The sequence below is a fragment of the Gopherus evgoodei genome, chromosome 5 (genome assembly GCF_007399415.2).
Source record: "Gopherus evgoodei ecotype Sinaloan lineage chromosome 5, rGopEvg1_v1.p, whole genome shotgun sequence".
In the NCBI taxonomy this organism is placed as follows: Eukaryota; Metazoa; Chordata; order Testudines; family Testudinidae; genus Gopherus; species Gopherus evgoodei.
In genome coordinates, this window is record NC_044326.1 from 22,913,309 (window position 1) to 22,934,548 (window position 21,240).

Below are 21,240 nucleotides of genomic sequence, written 5' to 3' on the forward strand. Positions count from 1 at the left end.
CATTAGAGTGTCAGTTATATATCCCCTCTTTTTAATGGATTGTTTCCCTAGATCTGTAAACTCTGTGGTGCTCCTCGTTCTTCCATTCTCAATGTAGAACACTACAGGCATTACATTTTAAAAATTAATAATACACTAAAAAAAAGTGGATTTTCCTCAGGGTGTGCAATTTAAATTGCTTAGTAACGTAAGAACACCATAACGGCCATATTGGGTCAAACCAAAGGTTCATCTAGCCCAGTATGCTGTCTTCTGACAGTGGCCAAAGCCAGGTGCCCCAGAAGGAATAAAGAGAACAGGTAATCTTCAAGTGATACATCCCGTCATCCATCCCCAGCTTCTGGCAAACAGAGGCTAGGGACACCATCCCTGCACATCCTGACTAATAGCCACTCATGGACCTATCCTCCATGAACTTATCTACAGCAACGCCCCACTTAACGTCCTCTCACTTAACGTTGTTTCACTTAACACTGTAGTTATGTTCCTGAGAAATGTGACTTGAAGTGAGAAGTTACTGTAGCTCTTTTTTGAACCGTTATAGTCTTGGCCTTCACAACATCCTCTGGGAAGGAGTTCCACAGGTTGTGTGAAGAAATACTTCCATTTGTTTTCAACTTGCTGCCTATTCATTTCATATGATGACCTCAAGTTCTTGTGTTATGACAAGGAAAAAACAATAACACTTCCAAATTTACTTTCTCCACACCAGTCATGATTTTATACACCTCTATCGTATCCCCCTTCAGTCATCTCTTTTCCAAGCTGAAAAGTCCTAGTCTTATTTATCATTCTTGATATGGAAACCGTTTCATACTCTAATAATTTTTGTTGCCCTTCTCTGAACTTTTTCCAACTCCAATATATCTTCTTTGAGATGGGGTGACCACATCTGCACACAGTATTCAAGATGTGGACATACCATGGATTTATATAGAGGCAATATGATATTTTCTGTCTTGTTATCTATCCCTTTCTTAACAATTCCCAACATTCTGTTTGCTTTTTTGACTGCCACTGCACATTGAGTGGATATTTTCAGAGAACTATCCACAATGACTCCAAGATCTCTTTTTTGAGTGTTAACAGCTAATTTAGACCCCATCATTTTATATGTATGGGTAGGATTATGTTTCCAATGTACATTACTTTGCATTTATCACATTGAATTTCATCTGCCATTTTGTTGCCCAGTTGCCGAGTTTGAGAGATCCTTTGATAGCTCTTCGCAGTCTGCCTGGGACTTAACTATTTTGAGTAGTTTCGTATCATCTGCATATTTTGCCACCCCACTGTTTACCCCCCTTTCCAGATCATTTATGAATATGTTGCATAGGATGGTTCCGGTACAGACCCTTGGGGGACACAACTATTTGCCTCTCCATTCTGAAAAATGACCATTCTTCCTACCGTTGATTACTATCTTTTAACCAGTTACCAGTCCAGGAGAGGACCTTCCCTCTTATCCCTTCACAGCTTACTTTGCTTAAGAGACTTTGGTGAGGGACCTTGTTAAAAGCTTTCTAAAAACCTGAGTACACTATATCCACTGGATCCCCCTTGTCCATATGCTTGTCGACCCCCTCAAAAAAAATCTAGTAGATTGGTGAAGCGGATTTCCTTTACAAAACCATCTTGATTCTTCCCCAACAAATTAGTTCAGTAGGTGTCTGACAATTTTGTCTTTACTATAGTTTCAACAAGTTTGCTTGGTACTGACATCAGACTTACCAGCCTGTAATTGATGAATCACCTCTGGAGCCATTTTTTAAAATTGGCATCACATTAGCTATCTTCCAGGTACAGAAGCTGATTTAAATGATAGTAGTTCTGCAATTTCACATTGAGTTCTTCAGAACTCAAATGTGAAATTGCAGAACTACTATCATCCTTCAGAACTCAAATGTGAAATTGCAGAACTACTATCATCCTTCAGAACTCAAATGTGAAATTGCAGAACTACTATCATTTAAATCAGCTTCTGTACCTGGAAGATAGCTAATGTGATGCCAATTTTAAAAAATGGCTCCAGAGGTGATCTCATCAATTACAGGCTGGTAAGTCTGATGTCAGTACCAAGCAAACTTGTTGAAACTATAGTAAAGAACAAAAGTCTTCAGAAGTCTTGGGTAAATACCATCTAGTCCAGGTGATTTATTACTATTTAGTTTATCAATTTGTTCCTAAAACTTCCTCTAATGACACCTCAATCTGCGACAGTTCCTCAGATTTGTCACCTAAAAAGAATGGCTCCTCACATCCTCAGCCGTGAAGACCGGATGCAAAGATACATTTAGTTTCTCTGCAATGGCCTTAGTCTGAGCAGTCACTTACCAGAAGATAAGTAGCAATGGCAACATCTTCATATACAAATTTTTCAGGATCTGTTACTTCAGGCCACACCTTCAGATAAGCAGAAGTAAAAATTACCAATTGCTTTGTCATTTTAAACCACATCTCTTTAAAGAACACGCTCAACTAGATTGGCCTTGATAGTCACCCCATCTTTAACCTATCACTGAACATTATGGAATTCTAACCTTTCCATTAATTGAAAAAAAATTCTTACTCCATGATAAGAATATGAGACTGCATAAATTTTTGTGAGTCATGCAATAAACTAACTGGTATACGCACACTAGGATAGAGAACATCTGCAGTCATTCAGTCAAGGTAAGTTTCGGGACCAGTTATGGTTCCATATGTGCAAATCACACTGAACAAAGTCCACCACATGTTCTCTACCACACTGCAGGTGCGCTGGTCTGCTTATCATGTGACTCAGGAAAATTCACATCTATTGGTATGGCTATGTCTCACATTGGAAAGATTATTATTTCTATTACAGCAGTGCCTATCAATGTTCCCCCTAATATTTTACATCCATGTGCGGAATTAATTTTGTTATGTGCACCAATATAGAGGTGATTGGTGGCGGGGGTGGGGCCAAGGGGTTCAGAGTGTAGGAGGTGGCTCAGGGTTGGGGTGCGGGGAAGTGTGGGCTCTGGCTGTGGGGCTGGGGATGAAGGGTCTGGGGTGCAAGAGGGGAGCTCAGGGCTAGAGGAGAGGGTTGGGGTGTGGTGGGGTGAGAACTCTGGCTGGGAGTTCAGGCTCTGGGGTGGGGCCAAGTATGAGGGGTTTGGGGTCCAGGAAGCGGCTTGGAGCTGGGGTAGAGGGTTGGGAGCTCCAGCTGGGGGTGAGGGCTCTAGAGTGAGGGAGGGTGCTCAGAGCTGGAGCAGAGCATTGGGGTGCAGGAGGGTGAGGGCTTCAGCTGGAGGTGTGGGCTCTGGGGTGGGGCCAGGATGAGGGGGTTGGGGTACAGGCTGCCCTGGGGCTGCAGCAGGGGGAGAGGACTCCCCCCAGCCCTCTATTGCCACAGCAGCCCGGGGCTGGGGGAGAGATGCGTGGCCCTTGATAGCCTGCTGTACAGCCATGCAGCTTAGAGGGATCTTAGGTGCCTATAGGTCACAGAAGGGAATGAACCTAGCATAATGGAATCTTGAAGAGCTTACAGTCTAAATAAAAAAGGCAGACAAAGGGGAGGAGAAAATAAGTATTATGCCCCAGAAAGACTAAGTGATTTGCTTATTGCAAAGCTGTGAACTAAACCCAGATCTCATGAGTCAGAGGCCTTAGCCACAAGACCAGTCTCTGTCTTATTTATACTGATATTTCTTCCATGAGGAAGATAATATCCCAGTAAAAATTTTAGACTACTTTCTCATAAAAGCATTTGTTTAATCTCTGGCAGTGTAGTGACCAACCTGGCACTCCGCACGTCACGAATCAGACTCCTGTGCCTAAGGCCTGATTAAAAGTCTACTGAAGTCAATGGAAAGACTCCCATTGACTTCAATGGGCTTTGGATCAGACCCTATGTGAACGAGAAGAGGGAAATAGGCCTGCCCTGTCGCTCACCAAAGGAGAGCTACTTGGGGAGCCAGGAAGTAAAGTGAATCACAGCCCTACTGTACCTGTATCCTGACTGCGAGGACTGCACTAACACCTGTGCAGAACTATGTGAAGGAAGAGAAAGGCTCTGGAAGCAAAGGATTTGGGATAGAACAAAACATATCATTCGAGAGAATGAGATGGGAAATGGATTGCCATAGAGCCTCTCTCTGACCCATCAGGTCCCAGTCACAGGTCCATTTCAGAGCTGTCAGCCAGGGGCAGTGTCCTTCAAGCCCCTGTTAATTCTCACCACATTGACTTCAAGGGAATCAGTGAGGAACTGATGGTCTAGGATACTGAGATGGCAGTACACAATGTCAAGCCTTCTTGACAACCTATCTAGCATGATTGGATTGGCTGAAGCTCTCTTGGAAGGAGCATGAAGTGGGCGGCTACATATATACTATGCACCCACCACAGCAATAGGCCGAGTCAGAAAGGAAAGTCTTGTTAAAATGCCACCCCCAGATTGAAGGGACAGTTGAGATGGTTTCCCTGGCTCTGGTGAAATTCACCCTCAGTATAGATGAAGGCTCCCTGGAGCTCAAAAAATAATTCTTGAAGAGCAAATGCTTGGAAAGCAAACACTCCCGCACCGAGGTGAATGCACACAGGATTTATCACAGTCTAAGGTGGAAACTGTTAGGAAATTTGATGGTAAAACATCAGCAGCAGAGGCCTAAAGCAAGCCACAGAGGGTAAAACTTTCAAAAGTGCCGAAGTAACTTAAGATCCTAAATCTCATTTTCCCAAGTCACTTAGAGCCAGGCTGTCAGAGGTATTTAAGCACCTAAGGCAACAATGACTTTCAGTGAGATTTAGACTCCTACATGCATAATTCACTTTTGAAAATCTGGACGTAGGCTCCTAAATCAGTCAGCGTTGCTTTTGAAAATATTATCGGAAGCATATCAAGGCTCTGCACCTCAGATGCCATCTTGCTCGTCATTTTCTCCTAGTTACGAATTACAAGTGCGGATTTCAATTTGACTCATAACCACCACCAAAACTAAGAAATAACACTGAACTCCCTTCACATACACAGGGAACTTTAAAATCAAGAACCAATTTTAATTTAATGATTTTCAAATAGATTTCTCCTCTTTTAACTAAGACCACAGTCTCACTAGGAAGCAGAAAATTCTATGAGAGAATGGGAATCTAGATTTTAATCGCCACACTTACCTTTACCATTTCTTTGTATTTTTTTTTTAGCTCCTGATAAACCCTGCTGTATTTAGCCACAGAAATGAGCGAGAGTGTACTTTTAAACTCACTCTGCTTTTCCTCAGTGGACCATTTAGCCAGTTTGGACAATAGTTCCTTTCCAAGCCACGTTCTTTTGGGATATACTATTCCATCTGTGACCCAGTTTTCTGGAGATGAAGTTAAAATAGACACAGACCTTTAAAAATAAAAGAAATCTGAATAAATACAGTGTATGTCAATGATTAAACTAAAGGCTCATACAAGAGAAAAAAATCAGCAGAAGCCACTTTAAACACAAGCTTTATTACATTTATCTTTTGCATACATCATAGGGAAGGATTTTCAAAAGCATTCAGCATTGGCCTAACCGCTCCCATTGTAGTTAGTGGCTCCCAATGCTGACTGCTTTTGAAAATTCCACTCTGTGTATTGAAGAAAGGAATTGACATACCAGGAAAGCTCAGAAGAATTGCTATTTATAGCTTGGCTATCTGGAGACTAGGGCGCCAATCCTGCAAACACTTGAGCACACACATAACTTTGCTCACTTCAGTTGCCCCATTGGCTTCAACAGGACTATTCATGTGCATCATGTTAATCACATAACTGTTTGTGGGGTTGGGGCCTATGCAGGAGATTTGATAACATTATAAAATTATGTGAAGGGTATAAAGATCCAAGAGGAAAATGAGATATTCAGGGAGGTCCAAGGGATAGAACAAGAAACAATTAAGTATTACATGAAAACACAGAAACAGAGTGAGTAAAAGAGAAAACATCTTAGCAGTGAAATCTGTTTGGCAGTAGAAGAGTCTCCCAGAAGATGTGGTAGAATTCCTATTGTTTAAGACATTGGTTCCCAAAATGGGGGTGTGTGCCCACCTAAGGGGGGAGTGAAGAAATTCCAAGAGGGGCAGGAGGCTGCCTGGCCCTTGAGTTCCTGGCCGGGGAGGCTAGCCCCCTGCCCCTCCCCTCCTGTCCCCCCTGCCCCACAGCCACACTGCCACGCAGACAGTGCAGCTTGAGCCCGCCCGCCCACTTCCCAGGTTTTCCAATAAGTCAGTCGTGCCGCTTTGAGCAGCTTGGTAAGGGAGTGGGGAGGTTGGATAAGGGGCAGGAGGTCCCGAGGGGCAGTCAGGAGACAGGAGTGATTGGATGGGGCAGTGGTTCTGGGGGGGAGCAGTCAGGAGACAGGGAGTGGGGGGTTGGATAGCTGTGGGAGTCCTGGGGGGCCTGTCAGGGGATAGGGGTGTGGATAGGGGCTGGGGCAGTCAGGAGACAGGGTGCAGGGGAGATTGGATAGGAAGTGGGGTCGGGGAGGGGCAGTCGGGGGACAAGGAGCAGGGGGGGTTAAATAGGGGGTGAGGTTTCAGGGAGTCCCGGGAGGGGGCAGTTAGGGGACAAAGGGCAGGGGTGCTGGATAGGGGGTGGGGTCTGAGGAGGTGGCAGTGAGGGGACAAGAAGCAGGGGGGATTGGATAGGAAGTGAGGTCCCGGGGGGGGGCGGTTAGTGATAGGGGGTCCTGGGAGGGGGTGATGGGGGACAAGAATCAGGGAAGGTTGGATGATGGTAAAGGAGAGGTGGGGGGACGAAAATTAAAAAGGGGGTGGGATGCTGAAAAGTCTGGGAACCACTGGTTTAAGGCATTTAAAACTAAACCAGACATTACACATGCGTGTACTGTATGTAACACTGCAGCATTGGCTGAGGAGTACACTAGGGACATGACACTGCAAGATGGCTCAGCTCTCTGGCGCTGTATAGTCAACGGGACTACTCACACGTTTAAATGCAAAGTGGCTTTGTGGCATCAGGACTAGAGCGCTCAGCACCTTGCAGGACTGTGCCTTGGGTGATCATTCAGGCATTCCGCAAGTTTAATTTTCATGATTTTAGAGTGCCATGTCCCAACTTGGAGAAATCTCACACTTTGACCCTGATACTGCACACACACAAATGCTTAACTTTATGCTGAGTACACTTCAGAAGCGACTCAGTGACCAGATTATAAACATTTTAAAGGAAGTCAGATGGCATGATTCATAATCCTATCCATGCAAAATTAGAACAGGCTTAGTTGTACAGATACAAATTTGGGATTTTTCAATTAACTGAGAAACATTTAATATCTAGCAATTATAAAAAGAAAGCTGACTTGATTAAATGAAAAGGTTACTTTTCTATTACAGCAGGATGACACTGTGATGCACAGTATGATTCATTCAATAAGGATCTGAGGGACTGATCCTTCCCCCACTAAAGTCAATGTGAAATTCCCATTGCCTTCAAAGGAGCAGGATCAAGCCTAACTAAGAAGAATGCACTCAGTTCAGGTCTCCGAGAACCGCGAATGAAGAATTTTAGATCAAGTGAATGGACTCAGCTGTGCACATACTGCTATAGGATGATCATAGTTTATATAAGGAGCAGGGGAGTCTAGCACATGAATCAGGCCCTATAAAACACAAATCAAACCATCCAGACACATTATAGAAGAGGATGGTGTCATCTTAGGCCAGTGCAGAGGTTTGCTTCCCCTTTCTCTCCCCAGCACTCACCATTCATCATCTTTAGTGTGTCTAAGTCGAATTTGATAAATGTTGCACTTCTTAACCTGATATTTTCCTTCATCATTTTCCTCCAATGGTAGAAAGGTCACAGTCCCATTAAAGGTATCTGAAAAGATTTGTAAACTGTGGAATATTATTGGCTCAAACTATTATGTTGTTTAGAAACTTGGGTAATTCTAAGCCACGCAAAATAAGAAGCCAGTATTTTGCTATTTATACCATAGCACCATTTAGAGAAGCAAGCTGTATTTAAATGCAGAGATACGAGTCTAATGCTCAGGAGAGGTGTAGTGTAAGGAACAGCTCTGCCATCTAAAACTGCTGATTCTTTATACAGTTTGCAATACTGTGCATATTATTGCAAGATGTTTTGCAGCATTTCTAAGCCCTGACCCTGCAGAGACTTACATGTGTGCTTAACTGTAAAACATGTTAGTTGATTTCTAAGGGACCATGTGCTATAATAAATATGTAGCCAGATATCTATTGCTGAAAGTCATTTACCACCATAACATTGCTACTCACTGTCTCTTTAAAAATGGAAGCCTGGAAAGTAAATTCCAAAATAATGGAGATACAACTACCCAGGGCAGTACATAGCTGTTGCAATGCAAAAGAGCAGGAAGACACCTATCAACAACTTTGTGAACTAACCTGTTCAAAACTGGAAAAAATACTACTATTATATTTCAACTGTAGTAATATCCAGATCCCCCAACCGGGCTAGGTGCTGTACAAACACATAAAGACAAGGCCCTGCCCCAAAGGGAATCCATTGGATCTCCAAGCTGGTCTTGTGCAGGGTTTCAGCCGAAGTTGTGTTTGCAGGACTGTGGAGCAAGGCAAGGGTTAAAGTAAGAGGGAGGGACCAGAATCAGAGAGGAGCACTCTCTCTTCTCTCCAGCTTCAGTGAGCAATGCTCCCCCACACTCCCGCTCCCCCTGAGTTAGTGCAGTGAGAGCTCTCCCCTCTCATTTCAATCTACTTTTTAGCCTCTGACCTAATGCCCTGATCTTACAAATACTGACACATTTGACCAGTCCTATTGGCTCTTATTGAGTATCCACGTGTATGCTTATGTATGTACCAAGTGTCTGAAGGATATGGGTCTAAGAAGACAGGTGCCATATAAAATGGAAGGGGAAGGATAGATATCACATATACTTTTATATGTAACTTGTTTGTATTTTGTGATCATAAAATATGAAAGTAAAAGCCAGCTATTCCCATCTGCCCCTCGAATACCATCCCAAACAGCACCATACATTTCAGGTGCAGGAGCCTTGTTTGGTTTTTGGTAAGTTAGCATTTCTTCTTTCACTCAAAAGATAACTTCCTTCTGACGAAGTGCAGTATAATGGGCTGCTGTATTCTGGATCTGTAGCAATCACAACTGCCTCCTTGTGTTTAATTGCAAGCAGTGAACTTTGGGATTCTTTGCAAGGTAGGTAGTCAAAACCTCACCAGTAAAGTGAATCAGCGGCAGCAGTTGTGCTTGGGATAGATAAGTACTCAGCTCAGTGTCCAAGAAAAGCTCTGAAAGGCACAATGCAGCACTTGGACACTTAATTACACACATAGCACTGAGGAAGCATAACCACACAGCTCTCAAACTGTACTTTTTGTGGGTGATGCTAGACAAAACTTTCACACACCATTTTTCCTTGTTAATGCAAGAATGGGAGATGTCAAATAATCTGGCTGTTGATTGAAATCTTGTTAACATATACTGTACAAGGCTGGCTTTAATTAACTTCCCTTTTTTGTAGTCAAAGGGTATGTCCTAGTGTTCTTAAACCTCACTCCTTGCTCTTAACACAACCTTCTGAGTACAAGCAGCAGCACACAAATAGCCAGACGACACTTCTGGATGACTTCAGATAGCAGAAAGCAAGTTCCTTAGTGTTATTTTCTGAATCAAAAGGAAACTGAATAAAATCCAACCACCAACTTACCGGTCCGATGACATTTATAATCTCCATATGATGTCAGAATACGGTCCCAAAACAGAGTCAATGGAGCTATGCTGACTTACAGCAGCTACAGATCGGGCCCTGAAATGCCCGCACCATCTAGCTATCAAGTCTCATTCTCTAAAATGAAACGTGTGCACACCTCATGGTTAACTCCTACATAACTTAAAACAGCATTTCATTTAAACCTCCTATTAAGGAATAACAAAGAGGAGGGAAGCAAACCATAAATAGCATGATATAAACTAGTCCTCACACGTTATTGATTTTACCTCCCACATCTTCAATATATCCATATGGCCTCCTATAAAATAACCCTAAAATGCTTAATATGTGCCATATGGCATTGCTAAAAAAGAATTATAACTGCTATTATTGGTCTACACTGGCATTATTAATTTATAAAGGTAACCACAAGAGTATCCTGTAGCAAACATTTTGCAGTTTAATTTCTCCAGTACCCTTCAGATGGCAGAAATACAAAATAAGTCAATGTTTGTTTGTCCTTTTCTATTTATTTTCATCCGTGCCTGCATTCCAACACAACAACATAGTCACAGGGCACCTAACAGGCAGTTAGGGCCTGCGCTTACATTCCTTAGGCAATCAAAATTCCCACTGATTTCAACAGCAAGGAATGGAGGATCAAGAAAAGGATGTGACTAGTGTGGACACATTTAGATAGCATTGCACTTTTGTACAGCACTGGATCTGGTAAGCATGGCCTTAATAAACTTAATCCATCTTTACCCAGTTCCCTGTCTGATGTGAAGCTATATAAGCCCATTCTAACCTGAATGTTTCAAATTCTTTTTTTTTTTTTTAACATGTCTACCAAGCTATTCCATATGTAGAATCCCCTGGGGGGAGTTTTAAAACTACCAAACACAGGGCTGTTGACTAATAAAAACACAAAATAAGTGATTTTTTTTCCATTCTCAAAAAATTATTCAGAAGTACAATACACACTGTAAATGTTTCAGAAAAGGTATTGAGTAAGAATTCCAAGATATTTGAGTATTTCAAAGCAGCTATCGGTGCTGGTGCCTTAGATCAGTTACTTTACTCGCTTTTGGATTTAGGTTCCTTCCCAAAGACCTGTATTAGAATTCAATCTACACCTTGTATATTTCTTCAATGGGATTCCACACTGGTGTAAAGATCTACTCTGAATGGATACACTGAGGGATTAGGGTAATGAAAAGTAAGATTCTCTGTGAATAGAATACATTACTATATGCGTCTGTTCAGGAAAGCTTAAAATTCCATGCCAGGTAGGGTTGCCAATTTTGGTTGGACCTATTTCTGGAGGTTTCATCCTATGACAATCTTTAAAGATTAATCTTTAATTCCTGGAGACTCCCAGACAATCCTGGATGATTGGCAACCCTAAATGCCTGGATTATTAAGCAACAAGGATAGTGTGAAAGAGACAGAGACACCCAAGTTGCTCTGAAAAAAAATCTTACAAGCCACGTCACATTCTACAGCTCCAGATGTCCTTTTTAAGTTCTGTACTTTCAAAGGCTATTGTCAAGCTTTGTAAATCTACAATTACACCTACACTGCCAGCTGTGTTTTTGTTTGGCCTATTTCTGTAGGAGCTCCAACCAGTCCCCCCCACTATACTTCCACTTTCTTCTTAAAATAGATAAGCATTGTTTCAATATCCTCCTTGTTCACAAGAATGGAACAGACAAGCTAAATTTAGCAACAGTATAAAGCATGACGCTGTGAAGAACCTAGTAGACCCTGGAATTTTCTCAGTGCTTCATTTTGGATGATAATAGGTTTTTCAAGATTAGAAGAGCAGCTGAAAATATACGGTATTTTAAAGGGTGGATTCTAGTTTGAGGCTGTCAGTGTCCTTTAAAAGAGCACTTGGATCCAATATCATGGTAACAGACATACTAAACTGAATCATAAATATTTAGGGTGGAATTTTCAAAATCTCCAATTGATTTTCCATGTGAATTGGGTGCCTGCCTCTGTTAAGTGTTTTTGAAAATCAGATCCTTAGCACTTACATAGTGGTTTAAAAAGCCACAGAGTCCTGTGGCACCTTATAGACTAACAGTCGTACTGGGGCATAAGCCCTCCCCCCAAAAAGGTAAGTGTCTGAGTATTTTACTCATATCTTTAAAGACAAAACAATCAGACGCAATCTGCTAGCACCCGTGGGAAATACCTTTCACTACAAAGTAACAGCCACTGTTGACAATGGTACAATCCCAGGAATTTACAGGCTGACTTAATTCCTTTGCTATCATCCCCTCTTGCTATGGATCCAAGAGGCAGCTGGAATTTGCAAATATGAAAGCCCAGCTAGTTTCCACAACTCTGGCTCTGTGCTGTCATTCATCCCCTTTGTTAAGTTACCTTTTATGACCATTTCTTTTCTGGGTGCAGTGGAACAGTGAGGGTAACTTTTAGGGAACAGAGTTCTGAGGACGGCATTGAGGCCGAGAGCATGTGTCTCAGGCTGGTTTTCTTTCCCAAGTTCTTTAATGAAGGCTGGCATTTCACAATCCTCCTGAGCAATCATACCAGAGAAATCACTCCAGACAGCTTCTAGCATTGTGAGGGGAGGGACAGCTCCATCCTCAGCAATCACTTGCCTCCTCTCCTCCTCCCTGTCCTGCCCCCAGTCCCCAGCTATTTCCCTCCCTTCCTCTGCCCCTGTTCCCTTCCCCCCATCCCCAGTCATCCCCCTCTCCTCCTCTGTCCCCTTCTCCCCCTTCCCAGTCCTCCCCCTCCCCTCCTGTGCCCCTGTCCCCCTCTCCCCATCCCCAGTCCTCCCCCTCCCCTCCTGTGCCCCTGTCCCCCTCTCCCCATCCCCAGTCCTCCCCCTCCCCTCCTGTGCCCCTGTCCCCCTCTCCCCATCCCCAGTCCTCCCCCTCCCCTCCTGTGCCCCTGTCCCCCTCTCCCCATCCCCAGTCCTCCCCCTCCCCTCCTGTGCCCCTGTCCCCCTCTCCCCATCCCAGTCCTCCCCCTCCCCTCCTGTGCCCCTGTCCCCCTCTCCCCATCCCCAGTCCTCCGCTCCGCTGCCCCTGTCCCCTCGCCCGCGCCCCCGCTCACTCCCCTGCCCGGCTCGGCCCTATGCCCGGCCCCCGCCGGGGCAGACACTCTCCTCTCCGCCTCGATGCGGGAGCCGCTCAGTCTCTTGTTCACCACCTGCGGTTTCTCCAGCCACACGCTGACGGCGGCCCAGAAACCCCGGGGCAGCACCGAGGCGCCGTCCCGCAGCGCGATCGCCCCCGCCAGCCCCATGCGCCCTGCAGCCCCAGCCCGGCCGGAGTCGCGGAGTGAGCGTGTCTCCGGCGGCGAGGAGGAGGCGGGCGAGGCGCAGTTGTACCGTCAGTTCCTGCAGCGGAGCAGGCTGGGGCAGCAGCGGCAGCAGCGGCAGGTAAGTGAGTGACTCTCTGCTCTGGTGGGAGTCTCGCTGGCTGCTCCCTTCCCCGTGGCTGCGTCCTGGGGGTTCACACCAGAGCCAGCCTGGCAGCGAAGGGGAGAAGCCAAAGGCAACAGCAGAAGCATCTGATCCCCGTACAGAGCCATATCGAGCTCTCCCCTCCCCGCTGTACCAGCCAGTGTCCCGTTCTTGGTACCCTTCTCCTCACCCACAGCTGGGGAGGGAGATAGGCCAGATAGTGGCCTCGAGGCTGTGAAATGGGATAGTCATTCCCTGTTGAAAGGGTCCCTCGTGGGTTGTCGTCCATATATTTAAAGGGTTCTCGAATAAAACCTTGACAGGTTGTTAAATGTGTAGTTTACTCTTCTCTCTTTGTTGTTGCATTTCTTCCTGGTCGGACAGTAGACTGGTCTGCGGGTCATTTCTGTACCCCGTTTTTAATTAGTTCACTCTGGTGGTTGTGCATTATACTGCAGTGGAATTTCCCAAGGAGAGTGCTGGGCTGCTGTATGGTATTGATAAGTGACAGGTATTTTACTTTATGCCATTCCCTGAACTCTGATGCTCATGAGTGTCTGGGCTGCATAATTTGTGCATTGTTATTTCTCAGCCGTACATTGCAAATGGTTCTGTGTGGATGTATCAGCAGCTATTATTATGCAATTATGAATTTTCGCTACTAACAAGAGTTCCCCCATGTACCCAGTTTTTAACTTGGCAGCTGTCAGTGAAACAGGTCCAGTTGTTTACAGTCACATCCACACACAAAACCCAAGATGTAAAGTCATGAATTTTTAAAAAACACAAAAAGCCTGAGTTTTCCAAATGCTTACATATGAGCATAAATTTACTCAAATGCATAGTCCCATTGAGCTCTATGGAGCTAACATGTAATGAAGTTACACAGTTGCATCATTCATTGCAGGATTTTAATCTTGTTTACCTCCTTGCTTCAGATCAAGCTAACCTGTATGCTTTGGTTTGAGGCTCTGACTTTCTGTCCAGTTTACCAGCTGACTGACTTGCCATTATTTTATTGCCTGACTGTCAGAAAAGTAGTTTTATTTTTCTGCTTCAGCTCAAGCCCTTTTCCATTGTCTATTACAGTTTCTCTTCTAAAGCCAGCTACTCAGCACCTTCACTGCCCCTAACTCTCCTGTGTGTCTGAAGGATGGCACCCAGAAATTCTGCCGCCAAATCCTCTTCCAAAACATTCTCATCACCCACAACTGAAAAGCTGTGACCTCATTCGAAGAGGATCAAGTTGTGGGGAAAGAGAGGCTAAGGAGTTAAAAATGGAGCAGAGAGAGAAGTGGGAAAGGAGAAGAGTGAAACCAGTATTGGTAAACCAAAGGTTTACATGCTTCTTCATTGTTTACATAGGCCAGGCTATACACCCAGCCAGGCCCCTTGCCTCCTTCCCTCTCAGCTGGGTCCCACACTCCATTCAGGAGCGGTGCTAAGGTTTCTGACGCCCTAGGCGAACGGCCATTTCGCCGCCCCTCGCGGGTCCGGTGGACCTACCACTGTCATGCCGGCGGACAGTCCGCTGCTGGAAAGACTCCGGTGGAGCTGCCACAGTGATGTTGGCGGGAGGTCCGCTGGTCTAAAGGCTCCGGCGGACCTGCTGCAGGCATGACTACGGTAGGTCCGCCGGAGCCTTTAGACTAGCACACCGTCCGCTGAAATGACTGCGGCAGCTCCACCGGAGCCTTTCCAGCAGCAGGCCGTCTGCCAGTGGTAGGTCCACCGGACCCGCAGGCATGACTGCGGTAGGTCCACCGGACCCACGTGCCACCCCCCCCAGCAAAATAGCGCCCCCCCCCAAAAAATTCTGGTGCCCTAGGCCATTGCCTAGGTCGTCTAAATGGTAACACGGGCCCTGACTCCACTCCAACCAGTCCCCCCATCTCCAGGTCTCCAGTTGGATGCAACTCTCTGGTAAGCTGCTATCTGTGTCCTGAGTAGGTAGCAGAGAACTTCCTACGTCTACATCACCAAGTGGGCACTCCATGGGCCTGATTTTAGTGGAAATCAGGCTTTTCAGATTTTCACCCAATAGTTTCTGCCCATTTTTGCATGTGGATTAATTTCTGGCATTTTTATGGCCTACTGCAAGCTCATCTTTATGCCTTTCCCATCGATCTCTTTCCTGCAGTCAGCATGGCTCAAATTCCCCCCTCCTTTGACTCATATCTGGGATTACATTGGGAGAGTCCTCCCTCCCTGTTCAGGTTTGAAACACAATATAAAAGAGCTGATTGCAAGAACAAGATCCTCAGCAGCCTGTAGGCTGGTGGATGAGGAGGAAAGGTGAGATCATAAGATGGGGAACAAAGACCAAAATTGATGTGTGGGGGCGTAACTTTTGTTTTTAAACAGTTGACCTGACAGCAGTTTGATTAACTCAAACTTTCATTGCAACAGTAATTCAAGATTGCTTTATGCTTTTCATTGCAACAGTAATCCAAGATCAAGTTAATAAACAAATTGGCCATGGGTCTCTGAGTTTGTTTAGATCAGGGCAGAGGGTTCAAATTCGTATAAACCTGATTATGTCGAGTCCCTGAAGCAGATCCTCAGCTGGTGATAATTAGCTCTATTCCCTTCAATGGAGCTATGACAGTCTACACCAGCTGAGGATCTGTCCCCTCTCTGTGTGGATATACAGTGGGATGAAAGAGCACTTGGGCCTAAAACAGCAGAGACTTAGGTGTTGCATCACTAAGCAATAGCTCAGACCCTGCTGGGGCACTTATCTGAGTGGTGGGGAAACCTGTTCAAATCCCTTCTCATTAGGGAGAGGAGGAACTGAACTGGGATCTCCCCCATCCCAGGGAACTATCCTAACAACTGGACTAAAGTTTATAAGGAAGGTGGCCTCCTTTCCTCCCCCCAGCCATTGTGTGTGCAGTTAGGATGCCACTGGGTACAACTGCAGCAGCAGGACTGTGTAGGTCTAGTGGCACAAGCTATCTCAAAAGGGGTGGACAATAAGATGCAGCTGGTGGGTTGCAGGGAGAGTGTCTTGCTGCACCCTGTGAAAAGATGTAACAATGGATGCACTCCTTGTGCGTGCTTCCAGAGATTCTACAGTGCAGCCCATGGTATATCTGTAGGGCATAATTGCGCTGTATGGCCCTGATCCTGCAATTAAATCTTCACACCCCATGCAGTCCTGTTAAATTCAGTGGTACTCAGTACAGGCACAGATCTCTGCCTGTACAGGTCCAGCTGTAGAATGGAGGCCTGTATTAGCAGGATTCCACGATATTTGGGAGGGGTTCCAAATGTCGCAGTATAAATATTATTCCTTTTAAAACAAACTCTTTCAATCGCATTGACCAGACGGTGTTATTTTAAACAAAAGCTGAGTTTGAATTCTATTTTGTCAATAAGTGTCTCCAGTGAGTAATTTATATCTGGACGCTGAGCATAGCTTAAGGTCAGAGGGAGGGTGAATTCCATGTTTGCTTACAAAATGATAAATATTGTATACCTTTGAAGTGATATATTTGTGAAATTCCTAGCTGGGGAACAGAAGTCAGTAAAGACCTGAAAACCATGGAGAGAGAGATTTGTTTATTTAAGGATTTACAACGCCAGCTGTTGCCTCCACATCTAGGTGCAATTAAAATAACATGAATACGTATATTAGTCTGTCAAATGAAAGACGTGGTAACAGAACCTCTGTGCTCAGCCAAAGGTTACACTGCCAGTCTGAACACATTAGTATGTTGAAATATATCTAGAAAATGGTAATACAAACTACCAAAAAAAAAAAAAAGTGTGCAGGGGAAGAGGTATGTTCTTTGTCTAGAAAGTTATTCGGTGTGTAATAAGAACCAGGAAATAGACAATTTAGAGAGGAGAATGGGGGAGCTTTTCTGGCTTCTCCCCTTCCAAGTAGCTTGTTTAATGCATGTGATGATTCAGCCTAAAGGAAAATATTTGAGAAAAGTTACGAGCAGGTGGAAAAGAAGAGTTTTGCATGGAAATACTGAAAGCAATGATTTAGGTGAGAAAGTAACATTTTTATGCAACTGTCTGGATCCTATGAGATGAACAATTTGTATTTGTAGTTATTTATTGAGACCTCTACCCACAGTTTGCTGGATACAGGGCAATGTTAGAACACATTAATTTTAGTCCTTGGGTGGGGAGTGGTCTTCAGAAATTACAAAAAGGAGTTAGGCTTCAAAGTCATTGCAGCCTAAAAAGTCAGTATTTTGGGGAAAGTTTTAAGTGGCTGAAAATACAAGTTTAGAAAGCAGTGGCCATCCCTGCTGCCACGAGGGTAACCTTTCCACGGAGGGCTTAATCTAGTCTATTCTCAAAGCAACTGTGTCTTGATACAATGGTTGCAGATGGTTTGTTGTTTTTTTTTTTACAGAGAGTATGTCTTCACTGCAGAGTTAGCTTGGGTGATCGGCACCCAGGTTAGCCTGCCTTCAGTGTGAACATCCACACCACAAAGACCTATCCAAGTTACTGTGTCCTCACTGGTACTGCACTCTCTAGCATGTGTTGGTAGGATTTCTAGGGGCATATCCGATGCTTCTTTGTGATGCAGTAAGAGGAGATGCTCTATGACTGTCCTGTTGCATTGTGGGAGGAAGGCATTGGAGGACTATCAGCACTCAAGTGGTTTAGCTTGTGGTCTCACCGCAAAGTGAGTGGGTTACTACCTGGAGTGAAAGTTCTATTCAGCTAGTCTGGATTGTGAGAGAGATTTTTTGTGTATGGATGCAAGGGACCATAGGAGCAACACTCAGATAAGAGCATGAGTTAACTCTGCAGTGAAAACATACCCTAAATATCCTGTGGATGCAAGGGGCCGGATTCTCTACTGCCTCAGTGATTCCGCCCTTCCCATTTATACCTGTGTACTGCAGGTATAGAGTGATACCATGTGGATTAGCATTTTACAGTCATTTTTACGTGCACTTTGCATAGGTGTATGGAACTACACAAGGGCAGATGACCTCAGTGGAACAGGAGGTCAGAGCTCCTGCCAGTTCCTCAAAGTTCTCTCTTCCTGCCAACATCACTTCTGTCTAGTTCGGCTTCAGCGTGATCCTTGGCTTCCTGGCACTCATTGGTCCCTTTGGTGATACGAAAAGAACAAAACGTTTGTTTGTGTACTGACCAACAAATGCCATTTGGAATAGTTCGTTTGAACATTAACTGGCAAGACAGGGAAGAAAAGAAATGCTTTCATCTCCTGCATTTTATGCTTTGTTTTTTCTGCATGTGTGGATGCTTTGATATTTTATTACACAGTGTTTCATTTGGGAGCGAGACTAATCTTCTTTACTGATGTTTAAATCACAGCACTTTCTTCTTCTGGTCCTTTTATCTAAATCTTTCTTTTATCTAGTTTTATTAGTATGCATAAATTATATATTTCTTTTTCACATTGATCAGTTCACATTTTAATAAAAGTGTATAAGCCATTTATGTCTGATCAGAGACAGTTATTTAACTTCTACTAAATCAGTTGTTAGAAAAAGAGAAGGCCAGTCTTAACAGTTGAGTCTGCAGTCCCTGTCCCTTTGGAATGGTTATGTATGGATTGATTGAAGAACTGTTTGTGATGGGGTGCACTCACCTCTCATGAGTGACTTCTGCGAGGTGGGTGTGGTGCTGCCATCTTCTTTTTCTCCAGGTGCCCCCTGTGGGCAGCCAACCTCACTAGGCAGATATTCAGTGGCTCAGCCCCTCCAGCCAAGTCACACACAGTCAATAGGCATGAATGAACCCCTTCCAGGGTAACAAAGGTCCAACGAGAACTATTGCTGCACCCTTGTTAGTGTCTTCAGCCCAGTTTCTGGGCTCAGTTCTCAGCCCCTTCTGGGCTAACTGTAAATCCTTCTCTGCCCTGTTAGAGAGCAGGGCTTTCTCCCTGGAGCCTCTGGGAGAAAACTCACCCGCGAAAACTTATGCTCCAATACATCTGTTAGTCTATAAAGATGCCACAAGACTCTTCATTGCTTTTTGTCTTCACCAGTTATCTCTGCCGCAACTCATCTCAAGAGTGGTTTTTGTCTTTTGGGGGGGGGGGTTGATTTGTTTTGTTTTTTTTGGGGGGGGGGGAGTAACCAAGAGTCCACCAAACAGACAGTCTTTCAGCCCTGTCCCTGAGCCTTTAAATTCCAGCCCTTTGTTTGGGCTTCTAAATTAGCCTTATCCCCTTCTCAGGGCTTGTGCCACTTCCTCTGCAGCTGATGGGGGTACTTGGGCCTACCCGCTACACCAGGTCCCAACCCAGAGACCCTATAAATAAAAGCCATGTGCTGCTTCCTTTACTTGGTTGCTCCTGCACCAAACCTTTTTACCTCTGCCTATTACTTTAGGGCTAGAGCTCTCAGATCCTTTCACTCCCAGGTTTAGCTAATGCAGCCTATCAAGCTCCCTTTGACCAGAGCAGAGCACTGTTCTGTGCCCCTCTGGCTCCAGCCAGGAACTGAGGTGCTAAGCCCCTGCAGCTCCTTTTAACTGAGCCTACTGGGGTCTGATTGGTTACTTCAGATAAGGTATCTCTAAGAAGAGCTGAAGACTCACCTTTGCTACTCTTCTTTTGTGGCAGGGTGTAGTAGGGCCCTGGGGCCTCAAAGAATGAAGTACACTGTGCCACACTCTTCAATTCCCTTTTTTATCCACTGATAAAAGTACTTGTGAAAAAAAATAGACATTTTCAGTGTTTTAGCTCATTGGACGTATGTTCTTGTTGGATGCAGAAGTGTTTAACTTCAAGATGGCATCGACTAGTGATCTGAAAGAAGCCACTTGCAACCAACATTCTTGGGACATCTTGCTACCAGATTTCCCTGAGGGGCCACTTTGTGAGTACCGTAAGAGGGCTTCCTTCAGCTGGAAGGAGATGGCAGTGTTTATAGATGAAGAAGATCTCATCCAATTCAAGGTAAGTTGTTTTTGTTTTTTTTTTCCCAAGGATTGCTATGTTGTCTGGGGAAATTAAGGGTATTTTTGAAGGGAAGGGCATAAGCTGAAGTAATAAATGATGGGCCAATGTTGGGGAGGGAGGCACTGGAGGACTATCAGCACTCAAGTGGTTTACCATTTTTATGTAGTCACTTTTTAGAGCAGAACTGACTTCTAAACAATACTTCTTTCACTGCACTGATCAAATATAACATTTTTATTTCACTACTAATGATGAATATTGGGAAGCAATACTAAATTACAGCAGACACTACATTAAAATCTCCATTTCCAATTAACAAAACAGTGACCTACTATATTTGCATACGTTGTAATGCTGCTTGCAGTGACTCAAGAGCAAGAGTACCAACCTCAGGGCAGACTGTTGGGAGACGGGGCACAGATCCCAAATTATGAGTTCTGTACTTTGGCTAGGTCTACACTATATACACCCCTGACTGACATAGTTATACTGACCTAACCTGCCCTGTAGACAGTACTGCATTGACAGGGGAGCTACTTCTGTCAACATAGCTATCACATCTCAGGGAGGTAGATTAACTACGCCGACAGGAGAACTTCTCCCATCGGTGTAGGAGAATCTTTACTTAAGCACTACAGTAGTGCAGTTGCATTGGTGCAGCTGTGCTGATGCAGCATTTTAACTGTAGACCTGCCCTTAGATTTCACAAACCTGTTATCAAGTGGATACTCCTCAGACACTATAAAAAGCCTTAACATAGAGTCAGACAGTCCCTTTGTGTACTTTGATCTATCTCACCTCCCTTTCCTCTGCCCCTAGGTGTTCATATTTTTGAGACAGATTATCCCTTACACCAAGAATCACAGCAATATTAAGGTTACATCCATGTCACTTACTGCAAGTCAGTTGCACTTTAGATCTCACAGCAAAGACAGTGCTTGTAGCCAATCCTCTAGTAAACTCTAATAAATATTTATTAAATAGGAAAAGAAAACAAAAGACCATTTATGAGGTTGAAACAGGTAAACAGATATACACAAAAGATTTACAATTTTAAGTTTCAAAAGATAATAGAAACCGCTACAATAAAAAAGTTGTATACGTCCTTTAGGGCTAACTCAGACTAAACATCTGGAGGTCTGTTGCTTAGGGCCTAGAAAACCCTTGCCTCCCCCGCATCCCCAAAGTCCAAGC

General features: G+C 44.4%; 2 protein-coding genes across 5 annotated transcripts in view; one reads left to right on the forward strand and one right to left on the reverse strand.

Annotated features, from left to right (window-relative positions):
* The window catches only part of TRMT44 (tRNA methyltransferase 44 homolog), a 35,265-nt gene extending 22,912 nt beyond the window's left edge, over nucleotides 1-12,353 (reverse strand). Inside the window, 4 exon segments of the mRNA XM_030563375.1 lie at nucleotides 2,335-2,403; nucleotides 5,140-5,359; nucleotides 7,722-7,839; nucleotides 12,086-12,353. Of these exon segments, the coding sequence (XP_030419235.1) occupies nucleotides 2,335-2,403; nucleotides 5,140-5,359; nucleotides 7,722-7,839; nucleotides 12,086-12,284 (606 nt within the window). The 5' untranslated portion in view covers nucleotides 12,285-12,353.
* A 653-nt stretch (nucleotides 12,354-13,006) lies between these two features.
* ACOX3 (acyl-CoA oxidase 3, pristanoyl) overlaps nucleotides 13,007-21,240 on the forward strand; it is a 65,518-nt gene continuing 57,284 nt past the window's right edge. For 3 of the 4 annotated variants that reach the window (XM_030563372.1, XM_030563374.1, XM_030563373.1), the window contains exons 1-2: nucleotides 13,007-13,112; nucleotides 19,859-20,043. In XM_030563372.1, coding sequence (XP_030419232.1) covers nucleotides 19,876-20,043 — 168 coding nt within the window. In that variant the 5' untranslated portion in view covers nucleotides 13,007-13,112; nucleotides 19,859-19,875. Of the gene's footprint in view, nucleotides 13,113-19,839; nucleotides 20,044-21,240 lie in introns of those variants that run through there. The other variant, XM_030563371.1, reaches the window with a different exon arrangement.